Source organism: Pantherophis guttatus, chromosome 1 (genome assembly GCF_059756535.1).
Source record: "Pantherophis guttatus breed Tessera chromosome 1, ASM5975653v1, whole genome shotgun sequence".
Lineage (NCBI taxonomy): Eukaryota > Metazoa > Chordata > Lepidosauria > Squamata > Colubridae > Pantherophis > Pantherophis guttatus.
This window is the reverse complement of record NC_142063.1, coordinates 111750038-111762955: the sequence shown is the minus strand read 5'-3', so window position 1 is coordinate 111762955 and position 12918 is coordinate 111750038. Positions and strand designations below refer to the sequence as shown.

General features: G+C 36.8%; 1 protein-coding gene across 2 annotated transcripts in view; it reads right to left on the bottom strand.

Moving 5' to 3' along the window:
• LOC117667022 (acyl-CoA (8-3)-desaturase-like) overlaps window positions 1–12918 on the bottom strand; it is a 41590-nt gene that overhangs the window by 14010 nt on the left and 14662 nt on the right. The window contains exons 3-5 of one of the 2 annotated variants that reach the window (XM_034420170.2): window positions 9816–10013; window positions 9146–9247; window positions 7636–7764 (exon numbers count right to left, since the gene is read on the bottom strand). In XM_034420170.2, coding sequence (XP_034276061.1) covers window positions 7636–7764; window positions 9146–9247; window positions 9816–10013 — 429 coding nt within the window. The remainder of the gene's footprint in view (window positions 1–7635; window positions 7765–9145; window positions 9248–9815; window positions 10014–12918) is intronic. The other variant, XM_034420171.2, reaches the window with a different exon arrangement.

The window sequence follows — 12918 nt, the reverse complement described above, 5'->3', positions numbered from 1 at the left end:
CCACATCATATCTATTCTAGACAATGACATATGTCTATTTGAATAAAAAGTGTATCAGTTTTCTTTCGGATATCTTCTTCTCCAAAAATCTTGGATATTTAATTCCTCCACCATTGTAAAAAAGGCTTTTGGAAGAATTTTTCTGGGCTTCTTATTTATCTTTGTGGTTTTATAGTCCAATTCAACTTCTGTTATTGCATTAAAATTCCCATCATGCAAATATTTTCATACTTGACTTAAATTATTTTTCTGTGTAATTTTCCAGTAAAATCTTCTTGATTGTCATTTGGGGTGTATATCGCCACTAAGAGTATTTGTTTATAGTTCATTGTTACTTCCACCATAAGAATCCTCCCTTCTTCACCAGCAAATATTTTTTAGGTGCTAGCGTCTTTTTAATGTATAGTACTACACCTCTTTTACTTTGATGTGCCAGTGCAGTAAATACTTCTCCCAATTTTTGGTATTCCAAAAGTTTTTTTATGTTGTTTCCTAATATGAACTTCTTGTAAACATATTATGTCCATTTTTAATTTTTCCAATTTATTTAAAGTTCTTTTCCTTTTTATTGCCGAATTTAATCCATTTATGTTTATCGATATTACTTTTATTTTTTCCTCCATAGTTTACTTATTAATAATCTTTGCTGATCTTGTTGTTCTTGTCTCTCTCTATTCTTTAACATCTTTTAGCCTTGCCCCTTCTCTTATTTCTCTTTCTTCTTGTTTCTTTGCCATCTCTCTTATTTGAGCTTCTTTTTCTTTCACTGTTTCTTCCTGGTATCCAATCTCTCTTTCCTCTCTCAATCTCTCCACTTCTTGTAGTTCCAAATATTGATCATAAAATAGTTCTGCCTTCTCTAGTGAGTCTAATCTGTGTCTTTGCTCCTGCCAATTCACCAATATTCCTTCTGGTATGAACCACCTATTAATCACTCCTTTTTTAATTAAACATTTTATCAAGAACTAGTACTCTTTTCTCAGATCTCTGACTCTTCTAGGTATTTGTTTCAACACCACGATCTCTCTGCCTTTATATTTTATTGGGTTGTTTCTTGCTGTCTGTAATATCTCTGTTTTTATTGCTTTCTTGGTGAATCTTACATACATCTCCCTAGGTAATTTGTTTCTCATTGCATATCTAGTATGTACTCTAAAAATCTCATCGATCTCATTCAATATCTTTTCTCTAGTTTCCACCATTGCTTCCTCCAACAACTCTGCCATTATTTCAGCTAAATTTTCTCCTTTCTCTTCTATGTTTTGAAATCTTAGATAATAACCTTAATGATCCATTTCTAAAGAAATGATTGTCTTTTCCTGGTTTTTATTAGTTATTGTAAGTCTGTCATCCAGCTCTCCCAGTCTTTTTTTTTTTGATCAATTCCACTTTTTCTTCCACCTTTTGTATTCTTTGTTCATTTTTTAATTATCCCCTTGACATCTTTTAATTCCCCTTCTACTTTTTCCATTCTCTCATCTAATTTGCTTATTCTTTCTTTGAAGTCTTCATGAAATGCCTGTATCATATTTTTTATTTCCAGTTGCATAGTCATAGTGTCCAATGTTCTCTGAGCTGCAGGGCTAGAAGTTGTTGCCGAGGCTGTTGAAGGCAGATGTGTTGTTGTTTTCTTCAACTAGTAGTGTCTTGATTTTATAATCCACCGGGTTATAATCCAAATAGAATTTATAATCGAAATATTTAATCCACCCCGTTGGGTGAATTAAAAAAAAAAGGAAAAGTACAAAAATAAGCCAACTAACCAAAAAATAAAAATAAAAAGGAGATGAAGAGAAATAACAAAAAAACAAAACAATACAAAAATAGAGAATTACAATCCAAATCCAATGTTTACAATCTTAATCTTCAGGTTTTTCTAACCTTAATCCAAGTTTCCTCCGGTGAGGAATTAACTAGACCAAAAAGCCAAAAAGCCAGAAAAAAAGAGGGAAAAAAGAAAAATGTCTGTGTACAAAAAAGAAGCACAGACAAAAAGAAAAAGAAAAAAGAAAAACACAATCCAACCAATTGTTAAACACAAAAAAAGCAACTGAAGAAGAAAGAAAAAGGAACTAAAAATTAACAAGTAGAATCTCCACTCTATTATTCACAAGTAAAGGAAAAAGAAAAAAAATATCCCAAAAGCCAAACTGAATGGGAGTTGTCAATAATCTTTCCTGTTACTTCTTCTTTTGCAAACTTCAAAAGGTACATTGTTCCAGCTTGAGTTTAAAAACAAGGCTCTCAGTGTACCTCAGTCTATTAGACCAAACAATTTCTAATCAGTACAGCAAGCATTATCAGGGTCATTCTTGTCTTGTCTTATTCATTTAACTTTATTATTCAGTTCATTATCCTTTCAGTGGTGCCTCTAAGTGGCACTGCAGTTTATTTCACCCAGGAAAAGTAGAAAAAGTTTTTCCTTCTAAAAACAATTCATTCCATCACTTAAATTTTGTTCAATTTGTTTAGATTAAAATGTTTAAATGATTGGGGTTTTAATATGTTGGGCCAAATTTGTTTAATTCGATTTTACTTTGTTTTTAAATTTTGTATCTATGTATTTTTACTGTTTGGCTGTTCACCGCCCTGAGTCCTTTGGGAGTAGGGTGGTATATAAATAAAATAAATAAAATAAAAAGTTTAAAAATACTCAGTCAGGCTTTCTGCTCTTATTCTCTTATTGTCCAAATGAATTCTGCTAATTCATTTAATTTTCTCTTATTTTGTTTGGGTTCACCCACTTTCCTTGATGCTGTATTAAGGGAGGTGGAGAAGCCAACACACGCCCACTCTCCCCTCCTCTCTTTTTGCCACTTTCTCCTCTTTTAGCTATTTCCAGGAGGTTATGAAAAGAAACTTGTATTTTTAAGAAAAGCAGGCATCTCACCCCGACGATCCACACTTCCCTTTATTTCCACGCTTCTGCTGTGGCTGCCCCAGCTTTGTAGCAGCTCTCAATAGCTGCTTTCTCAGCCGTCTGGTTGAGAGGCATCTTCTGACCAGCCAGGGAATTTGCGACTTCCCTGTGCTTGCCAGTCTGTGCCTCTCTCATTCACCATATCTACAGGACAGCTTCAGTCAAAAGAGGAGATGGTTGCGATATCAATGATCTTTCAGGAGCCCCCAAAGAAAGTGTTGTTTCACTGTGGACGCTTGCCAAGCCTCCCTCGAATATGAAAATATTTGTGTGGTAGGAGACTTCAAAGCAATTGTAGATGCAATACTTGATTATAGAAATAGTAAAGTAGGCAAAAGCTAGAAAAACGCTCCCAAAGACTTTTTTCGAAATGGCGGAAGAAATAGGTATCCAAGATATATGGAGAGAAATAAATCCTAAGAAAAACCAATACACATTCTATTCAAACAGACACAAATCTTGGTCAACAATAGATATGATATGGATGTCACTGGAGTTAAAAGCAAATGTACAAGAGATAAAAATAGAATCAAATGTCTGGGCAGATCATAACCCAGTAAGAGTTAAGTGGAAAGGACAAAAGAAAAAACTGAGATGGATCAATCAATATTAAAGGATAAGGAATTTATACAAACAATGGAAAAAGAATTGGATTTCTTTTTTAAAGAGAACAGAAAAGGAGAGACCTCATTGCAAAATGTATGGGATACTGCCAAAACATATTTCCGGGGACTAGCTATAACTTATATAGGAAGGAAAAATAAGGAAAAAAATATATCAAAAGAAACTAAAAGAAGAACATAAGACATTAGAATTAAAATTACAGAAAGAACCACAAAAAAAGACCTTAAAAGAACCAAATGGAACTAATAAAACACAAATTGAACTTAATAGAAAAAGAAGAATTGGCACAAAAAGTTAAAAGTGCAAAACAGAATTTCTTTGAAAATGTGAATAAATCAGGAAGATGGCTAGCATACAAATTAAAGAAGGAGAAAGAAAAGAAATTGATACATAGTTTGGTAGATGAGAAAAGAACTCTCTATTACCAAAATGATGATAAAAAGAAAATAATCCAGGATTTCTATGAAAAGTTGTATGATCAAGAGAAAATCCCAGAACATAGAATAAAACAATATTTGGAAAAAGCTGAATTACCATATTTTTCGGAGTATAAGATACATTTTTCCCATGCCGCCTGGAACCGCCCAAAACTGTGGCAAAAAATGGAGTGTGCAGAGGCTGAAAACATGATGCATGGAGACTGAAAACACGATGTGCAGAGGCAGCGATTGGCGACTATGTGCTGTGGCGATGACCGCAGCCTGGAACGGGTCTAAAATGGAGCATTCGGAGGCCGAAAACGTGACACGTGGAGGCCAAAAACGTAAGGCACAGAGGCCAAAAATATGAGGCACAGACACGGCGATGGTCTGTGGCAATCCCTGCAGCCTGGAACAGCTGATTGGGGGTATTCTGGGAGACCAATCCACCCGCCAATCAGCTGCTCATGCTGAGTCAGGTTGCAATAATGTGCTGAAGCTGACCAGGCTGTTTGCTATTTGCTGCAAAGACGCTAGCCAGATGAATACCGATGGATGCTGGTAGGCAAAGGCAGAATTTTTTTTCTTGTTTTCCTCCCCAAAAACTAATGTGTGTCTTATACTCTGGAGCATCTTATACTCCAAAAAATACTGTACCTAAAGTGCCTGAAACAGTGAAAGCCATGGTAAATGAAAGAATAGCGATGATGGAACTAACAGAGGTGATTAAGAGACAAAAGAATAATAAAACACCAGGACCAGATGGGTTACTGGCATAACTTTATAAGTATCTACAAGACACTTTAGGTCCATTAATGTTGGAAATTTATAATGAAGCATTGTTAGAAGCGAAGGTACCAAATATGTGGATGGAAGCAAACATTATTCTTATATCGAAAGAAGAGTCAGATTTAATGCAGATAAAAAACTACAGGCCAATATCTCTATTGAACACTGATTATAAAATATATGCTTCAATAATAGCAGAGAAATTAAAAAGATTTTTGGATGGATTTCTGCCTAAGAGACAAATTAAAAAATAATATGAGAATGATTCTGAACACATTGGAGTACTATGAAGCACATTCTGAAAAACAAATGGCATTGATCTTTTTAGATACACAGAAAGCATTTGACAATGTAAATTGGCAATTCATGTTATTACAGTTAAAATATATGGACTTTGGTGAGATTTACTAATATGATTAAGGCAATATATCATAAACAAATGGCAAAGGTTATTGTAAATGGGGACATGACAGAGAACTTTAATATAAAAAAGGCACAAGACAAGGATGTCCATTGTCCCCTCTACTATTCATATTGACATTGGAAGTGCTAAATAGACACGTTAAACAAGATATAGAAATAAAAGGTATGGAAATAAAAAAAGAAAATATAAGCTAAAGGCATTTGCAGATGACTTGGTCTTCATATTAGAAGATCCACAAGAAATTGGACCCAAATTAATTTCAAAAATAGAAGATTGTGGTGAAGTTGCAGGACTGAAAATAAAGAAAGAAAAAACCAAGGTATTAGTTAAAAACCTTACAGATAAACAGAAAAAAGACTTAATGAAGAAGACAGATATTCAGATAGTCAAGAAAGTAAAATACCTAGGAATTCAGTTAACAGCAAGATGTGCAAGCATCAAAGAAGACAATTATTGTAAGCTGATGCAACAAATTAAATCAGACTTGGAGAAATGGAAAAATCTGCAATTGTCTTTGACAGGAAGAATAGCCACTATAAAAATGAATATTTTGCCAAGATTATTATACTTAGTCCAAACAATTCCGATAAAGCTGGAAAAAAATACTTTGAAGAATTAAATAAAACAATGCCAAGATATATTTGGCAAGGGGAAAAAAGCAAGAATAAGTCTGAAAATGCTGCAAGATTCTAAAAACAAAGGGGGCTTTGGGTTGCCAGACTGGGAATTGTACTAGCAGGCCTCGGTACTTACATGGGTGAAAGAATGGATTAGTTTGAGGCATAAAAGATTATTAACTTTGGAGGATCATGATTTCCAACTGGGGTGGCATGCCTTTTTATGGTATGGGAAAAACAAAATGTATAGCTATTTTCAAAGACACTATATTAGAAATGAACTATTGTCAGTATGGGCAAAAACTAAAGAGGAACACTACTTTAAAATACCAGTCTGGCTTTCTACAATGGAGCCACTGATACATCCAAATGTTATTAACATGGAAAAAATTACAAGATATAAAGATATTTTGAATGAAGAGGGGGAGCTTAAAACTAAGCAAGAATTGAATAGTCAAGGGATTGATATAACATGGTGGCCACAAGTGCAGATACAATCTCGATATGAGAAAGATGCTAAAATGTATGGTTTTTATAAAGAACCAACAGAACTGGAATTATAAATTAACAATGTCAACTGCATATAAAGAAAATCTCTATAAAATGTTTTATGGATGACATTTTTCACTGATAAGTTTGGCAAAAATGTTTAAAGACATGTATTATCATAAGTGGTGCACATGCCCAAAGGCAAAAAAATATTGGACAAAAATACATACATGATTGGAAAAAATGACAAAGCAACATATAGATCTAAAACCAGAAATATTTTTGTTGGGCATCTTACTGGAAAAATATAATAAAGGGAACACATACTTAATTCTACATGTGTTAACAGCAGCTAGAATTGTATTTGCACAACACTGGAAAAATGAAGAGACCCCTACAGAGGAAAACGTAATTTTAAAAATATTAGAATGTGCAGAAATGGATAGATTAACACTTAAAATTAAGGAAAAGGAAGAAACTGAATACTTTTTAACATGGGACTCATTTAATCAATGGCTAACCAACAAAAACAGAAGATAGAAATGGAAATATAAGAGAAGGATTAATTTTATAAGGAATGTTTATTAAAATGGGTAAGCAATACTATTATTATTATTATTATGATATCAATACTAATGTGATGAATATTATTGTAAATATTATTACTATTTTTCAAAATTATTTGTATGCAGACAACACACTGTTTATTTAGAAATGGAATTTTTTATATTTAATAACTTTTAAAACTGGAAAAAAATTGAAAAATGTACAAATTAATGCAGAAGTGCAGTTGAACTTTGTGCCATTAAATGTAGCTCAGAATCATTAACAGATCTACTCATACAACTTGGTTGGGGCTAAGAGAGAGAGAGAGAGAGAGAGAGAAATACCAAAAAACTAAATATTTAAAATAACTGTAAAATTGATATTTTGCTTGTAAATTTGTACTATGAAATGGAGTTCATTTCATAGTACAAATGAACTATGGACAGGGAGGGAGTCTGCGATGGGCAGTTATCAAGATATGTTAAGACAGGAACAACTTTCTAAGTGCCAAATAGTCCAGAGAAACTAATTCTCTGGAATAGTCAACAGGTTCTGATGTTATCCAAAAAAAGAAAAGAAGTTTGACAGATTCATTACAGAAGCATAGACTAGAAAATAAGGCAGTGCCTGAACCGATGCAACAGCAGCGAGAGTTGCTATAAAGAAATATGGGAGATAGAAAGAATCCTTTCTTCCTACTTTCCTAGATTGCTCATCAGAGATATGGTGGTGTTGGTTTTTTTTCTTTTAGTACTGCTAATATTTTTTCAGGGTCTTTTGTCTGCCTAAGACTTTCTATTTATTTACCTCCAAGGAAAGTTTCTTCCCCACGCTGAAAAAGAGCGGGTGCAAGTTGAGATCAGGGTCCTTGCGGAAGCAGTTGGGTTTGGCGTGATGCTGGTTATGCATGTGGTTCCATTGGCTTGCCGGTATTCCCTTGAGAAGTACAGAAGAACAAACATGAATTCCATCTATTTGTCAATAATGCTGTATCCTATGTATTCCCCACTGACTAGCTACAAACAAAATAAAACAAAAAATAGCTTGTCTGGACCCTACTGGAACTCTGCCATTCTGAAGGGGAGAGGGGTGGCTATGCGAGTTGAATATTTTGCAAGCTTTTGCTGTATCCCCTTAAGAGTTTAGTGGGGGAGGATCAGCCATCTGCACAGACTCCCTCTCTGCCAGTTCCAGCCTGTTACTCAAGGTTGCAGTGTTCCGAGGACGGCCTCTTCTCACCTTGTAGCCTCGGAGTTTTAAAAACACCTTTGCGGCATTTTATTGGCTGCCGGAAGACATGGGGCATTTGGGGTGGGGCTTGTAGGGAAAAGTTAGCCTAATGTTTCCTGCGCGAATTTCAGACTCCACCTGACTTTTCTGCAATCACTTTCTCTTAGTAAAAGTTGCTTTTGAAATGCAAATTCATTTCACCAGAAGATAGCTGAGGCAGGTCCTTACATAGCTGCAGTTCTGTTAGTTTACACTTCTTTTCATCTATTCAGGAATTGAATTCTGTATAGTGACAGCACACTGACCTCTAGCATTTCTGTGTAAACTAGCTTCATTTCTTCTTATTATTAAGCATCTGAAAAAGTTTCATTCCAAGACTGACTATTGAAAATTCCAGCTTTGATGCTAAATGCATTTGTGTGAAACAAAAATAGACAAGAAAACACTCCACTATTTTATCTTCAGTAGTGAAAAAGCAAAGCAAGTATAGTGCACTATTTTTAAAAATGCTTCATAGCTATGAAATGAAGACTGACTATATTTCTCTTAACGCCATCTCCCTTTTCTGTAAGGAAGCACTATTAATGCTATCATTCTTTACAGCAGGCATCCCCAATCTGTGGACTGTGTCCCACTAGTGGGCTGTGTGGGGTTTGCAACTGTCCCGTGGAAATGGCCGGCAAACACATGTGCATGCACACGCATCCTCACTTGCACAAGCAGTATGCGAGCATGTGCACACATGCTCCATTTGTGTGAGTGGCAGGCGCATGTGCATGCCACTTGCTCAAGTGGAGCTGCGTATGTGCACTTGCCAGCCACTTGCACGAACCATCCCTTCACCCCTGCTGGTTTACAAAGCTGGAAACATTGGGAAACTCTGCTTTACAGAGATGTTGCAAAAAGATGATCTTATATTTTCAGCACTTCAGTGCATAAAGTATGCTATATAAATGCATTATCCTTATCCTATTTTTCAAAACCCAGGAGACCGAAAATAACAATGGATTGACAGAATCCAATTTCAAATATATAAATCATCACAAATCATCACTTAAATTTTCCCTTCTCTTGGATGGATTCTGACCTTAAGAATGTTAATTACCACGAAGTGAGCTACTCTGTTCCACTTGGGCTTTTCAAAGACTGACAGATGGCCAAGATCATGCTGGAGAAAACCATACTGGATCTGGAAGTAAAAATCAACAAATATGACACATATGTATGTAATTTCTCCACATTTTTTATGTACGGAGTAATTGGTAGAGGAACATCATTCATTGTCATTAATTAATTGAAAAGAACCACAGTTCTTAATAAAAAAAAACCACAGTTACACTACACACAGTGTGTGATTATATACTATATGTGTAGGGGTATATGTATATGCATACACACACATACATACATACATATGTACATAACACTGTATATGCTGTATGCAGTCAGCAAATACAATTATCTTGGAAAAGCATGCCTTCATTCCAAACATTTTAATTTTACCAGACAAAAAAGATGAAGCAATATCATGCATATTCTGCAGTATAATTTGCTCAGGTCCTGAAGCGATAGGAATAGCACTTTTCTTAATGTGTGTGTGTAGTTGAATTACTATGTTCAGATTCAACAGCTCAAAGAATTGAAAACTCAGATAAGTGCACAAGGTGTTAAATTACTAACGAAAGCAATTAAATTGTTCTAAATATGTTGAAGACTATTCTACAACACTACTATGCTCTGCAACACAAAGAGGTTACCTGTCCAATGGTGAACATTGCTACTCCAAGGAGGAAAGGCATCCAGGATTTTCCAAAATACCAGATAGTAAACCAAGATGCAATGTCTAGTATGAAAGCATGCAGAAACATGAAAGCAAAAAAGCTGAATCTTGACTTCAAGAGCCCCATCTTCTTTACTGTTGCACGCAGTTCATGAAAATCCTTTATCAGCATTTCCTACAAGAAGTGATGACAGGTTTTTTTACTTGCTTCAGAACATTAGAACCCTTTTGGTAGACCATTAGTTTTTTTTTATTATTATTTGCTTTCTTGGCTGTTCTTTTTTTTTTTTTAATATATATATTATATTATTTATAAGTATAAACTAAACAGAACAATGAAACGTATAAAACATAAAAACATATAAACATCCATTTCAATACATGTCCAGTTTGTTGCAACTATAATATACATTTCTTTTTGTATTTTGACTCTTCCTTATTTGGTCATTCCCTTTTATCTATCTAATATTGATCTTTGTTAACCTATGTCTGTTCTTTGTTTCCATCATATTATATTTGGTCATTTTATTTACTTCCTATTGCTTCATCTCTTTCCTATCTTTCAACCAACTATACCACTTTTCCCATACTAAGTAAAAGTCATGTTCTTCCCTATTTTGTAATTCCTTTGTGAAGCCCATCTTGAGTTTTATATATTAAACTAAGGTTGGATTTGCACCAGGATGAACCACTTGACCATGCAGCTGAGTGACTTAGGATCAGTTGCTCTTTCTCAGACCAAGTTGTAACACAGACTTGCTGAGATAAATTAAGGAGACCCCCATTTATGTCATCTGGAGGTTCAAAGAAAGTGCATGATGTAAATGCAATACATAACTAAATAATGGTCTATCATCTTGATTCCACAGCCCAGAGGTTTTGGGATTCTCACATGTGGGACCTAATATTTTCTCCTCAGAATGGGGAGAAAAGCAGAGTGCTTTCAAAAATTACTATGCATTCTCCTTTCAATTAAATAATAAAGGGAATGAAGTCATTCTGAATACCCAAAGATTTATTTCAATGATAGTACTTGATGGCCAGAAAATATTATCTAAGTCATTGACTAAGTCAATGTCTCATCTGGAAAATGCTTCCCACTGCCCTTCTGTCTTTACACTAAACAGGACTTCTAGATCTTAAAACAAAGAACCAAGAACTATAATAATATAGCAGTAATAGTAAAAATCTCTAATAGGAATGAGGTACTGAAAAGTAGTAAAAGAAAGAGATAGGGTTAAAAGATCCTAAGTGAAGTTTATTAAATACAAAAGTGAGTGACTGTATGAAATAAATATGTAGAGGGTTTGATTAGTGAAAAAGAATGAATGAGGGTCATTCTTACTAAAACAAATTAGTAAGAGTGAATGGGTCAAGAGGAAGACTGAGAAAGTTGTGACTGGATATCCTTAAAATGAGAGAGAAAGAAAGTTAAAAGTGCAATAGACAATGAATGAAATGATAAATAGACATAGATGAAGCAATTATAGTTTGTAAGAATATCTCTGTCTCTCTATCACATTTGCGGTAGCCGCTCATCTTCCATTTCTATAGAAAATATGAAGAGATAAAATGAATAGTATAGATCAGGGGTGTCAAACTCAAGGTCCATGAGCCAGATCCACCCCATGAGGTGGTTAGATCTGGTGCATGGGACTGTCCTGGAAACCAGGAGAAGTGGAACTGCCCTCTCTTCATCAGGCGTGGAGGCAACAGAGGAGAAGGTGGACAAAAAGGGAAGCCGCTTTTTTTTTTTTTTACTTGCCAGAGGCTCCAGGCAGAGGTTTCCCATTTTGATCCCTCCCCCATTGTTGCCTCTGTGGCTCTCCACTTATTTCTCCCAAATCCATGCATGTGTTTGTGTGTGTGTGTGCGCGTGCGTGCGTGCGCACATGAATGCGTGCACAAGGGAAGATGTCTGGCAGCCAGGATTGCATCTCTCCCCCCCCCCATCTCTTCTGGGCCTAGGCAGCCATGGGGCCAATAGGGATCGGCTTTCCCCACTCTTGGTAGCCATCTTTTGCCTGCTGGGCTTAGGCGTATTCTACCACCTCTACTTGGCCTTTCTAGCTGGCTGCTTCGCCTCTTTGGGCTGGGTGGGTCTGTTAAGCAGTGGCAGCGGCAGCCCATGGTGGGGTCGAGGTGCATTGGGTGCATGAGGGGAACATGCTCCACATCAGTGGGGGTTCCTCCCGGTTCGCCCTGGTTCTCCCGAGCCGGTAGCGGTGACGATATGACATCACCAAACCGGTTCTGCCCCCCCGCCCCCTGCCCCCACATTATTCTTACCTTTTATTTGGCCCCACCCCCAATCTATTGCTGCTTCCTGAGTCCCAGCTGATGGCTAGAGGGAAAAAAACTGTTTAAACTCTTGCCGCAGGGCTTCAAAGGGCCGCCCTACAGCTGATCAATGTTAAAAGAAAACAAATGAGTAGATCAGTGCCTGCAAAAATACATGAGTAAATCAGTGCCTGCAAAAATACACGAGTAGATCAGTGCCTGCAAAAATAAATGGGTAGATCGGTACAGCTCTGCAAGCAGTTAAAAGCCTGGTAAACCAGTACCTCTGCTAAATCCTAAATAATTGTCATATGACCATCAAGCCATGCCCACAAAATAAGCCACGCCCACAGAACCGGTAGTAAAAACTTTTAGAACCCACCCCTGCTCCAAATGCAAGCCAAGGGCAAGACCCACGAGGGGGCCGAGGAGAAGATGATCAGCAGTGACCTGCCCTCCAGCTGCAAGCAAAAACAGACAGTGGGACAAAGCACTTCCAGCAGTCTGCATCATGTGCCTCCTCCCCTGCTTCTGCCTGCTGCCTGGGATGGCCAGCCCAGTAGAGCGGGCTCCAGAGTCACAGAGTGTGCCAGCTGAGGGGCTGGCAAGTTGCTGGTGCTGCCAGAAAAATCCCCCCCCCCATGCACAAAGGGTGGCGAGTGCTCGATGGCCGACAGTTTCCTGCACCAGCTGCCCCATCCCCTATGTTGCCTCATGGCGGTAGCACAGCTACCCCACACCCCTGCATCACCTCACCTCATCCTGTGGGATGAGCCTCCCGCCCATCACCCAACCTGCCA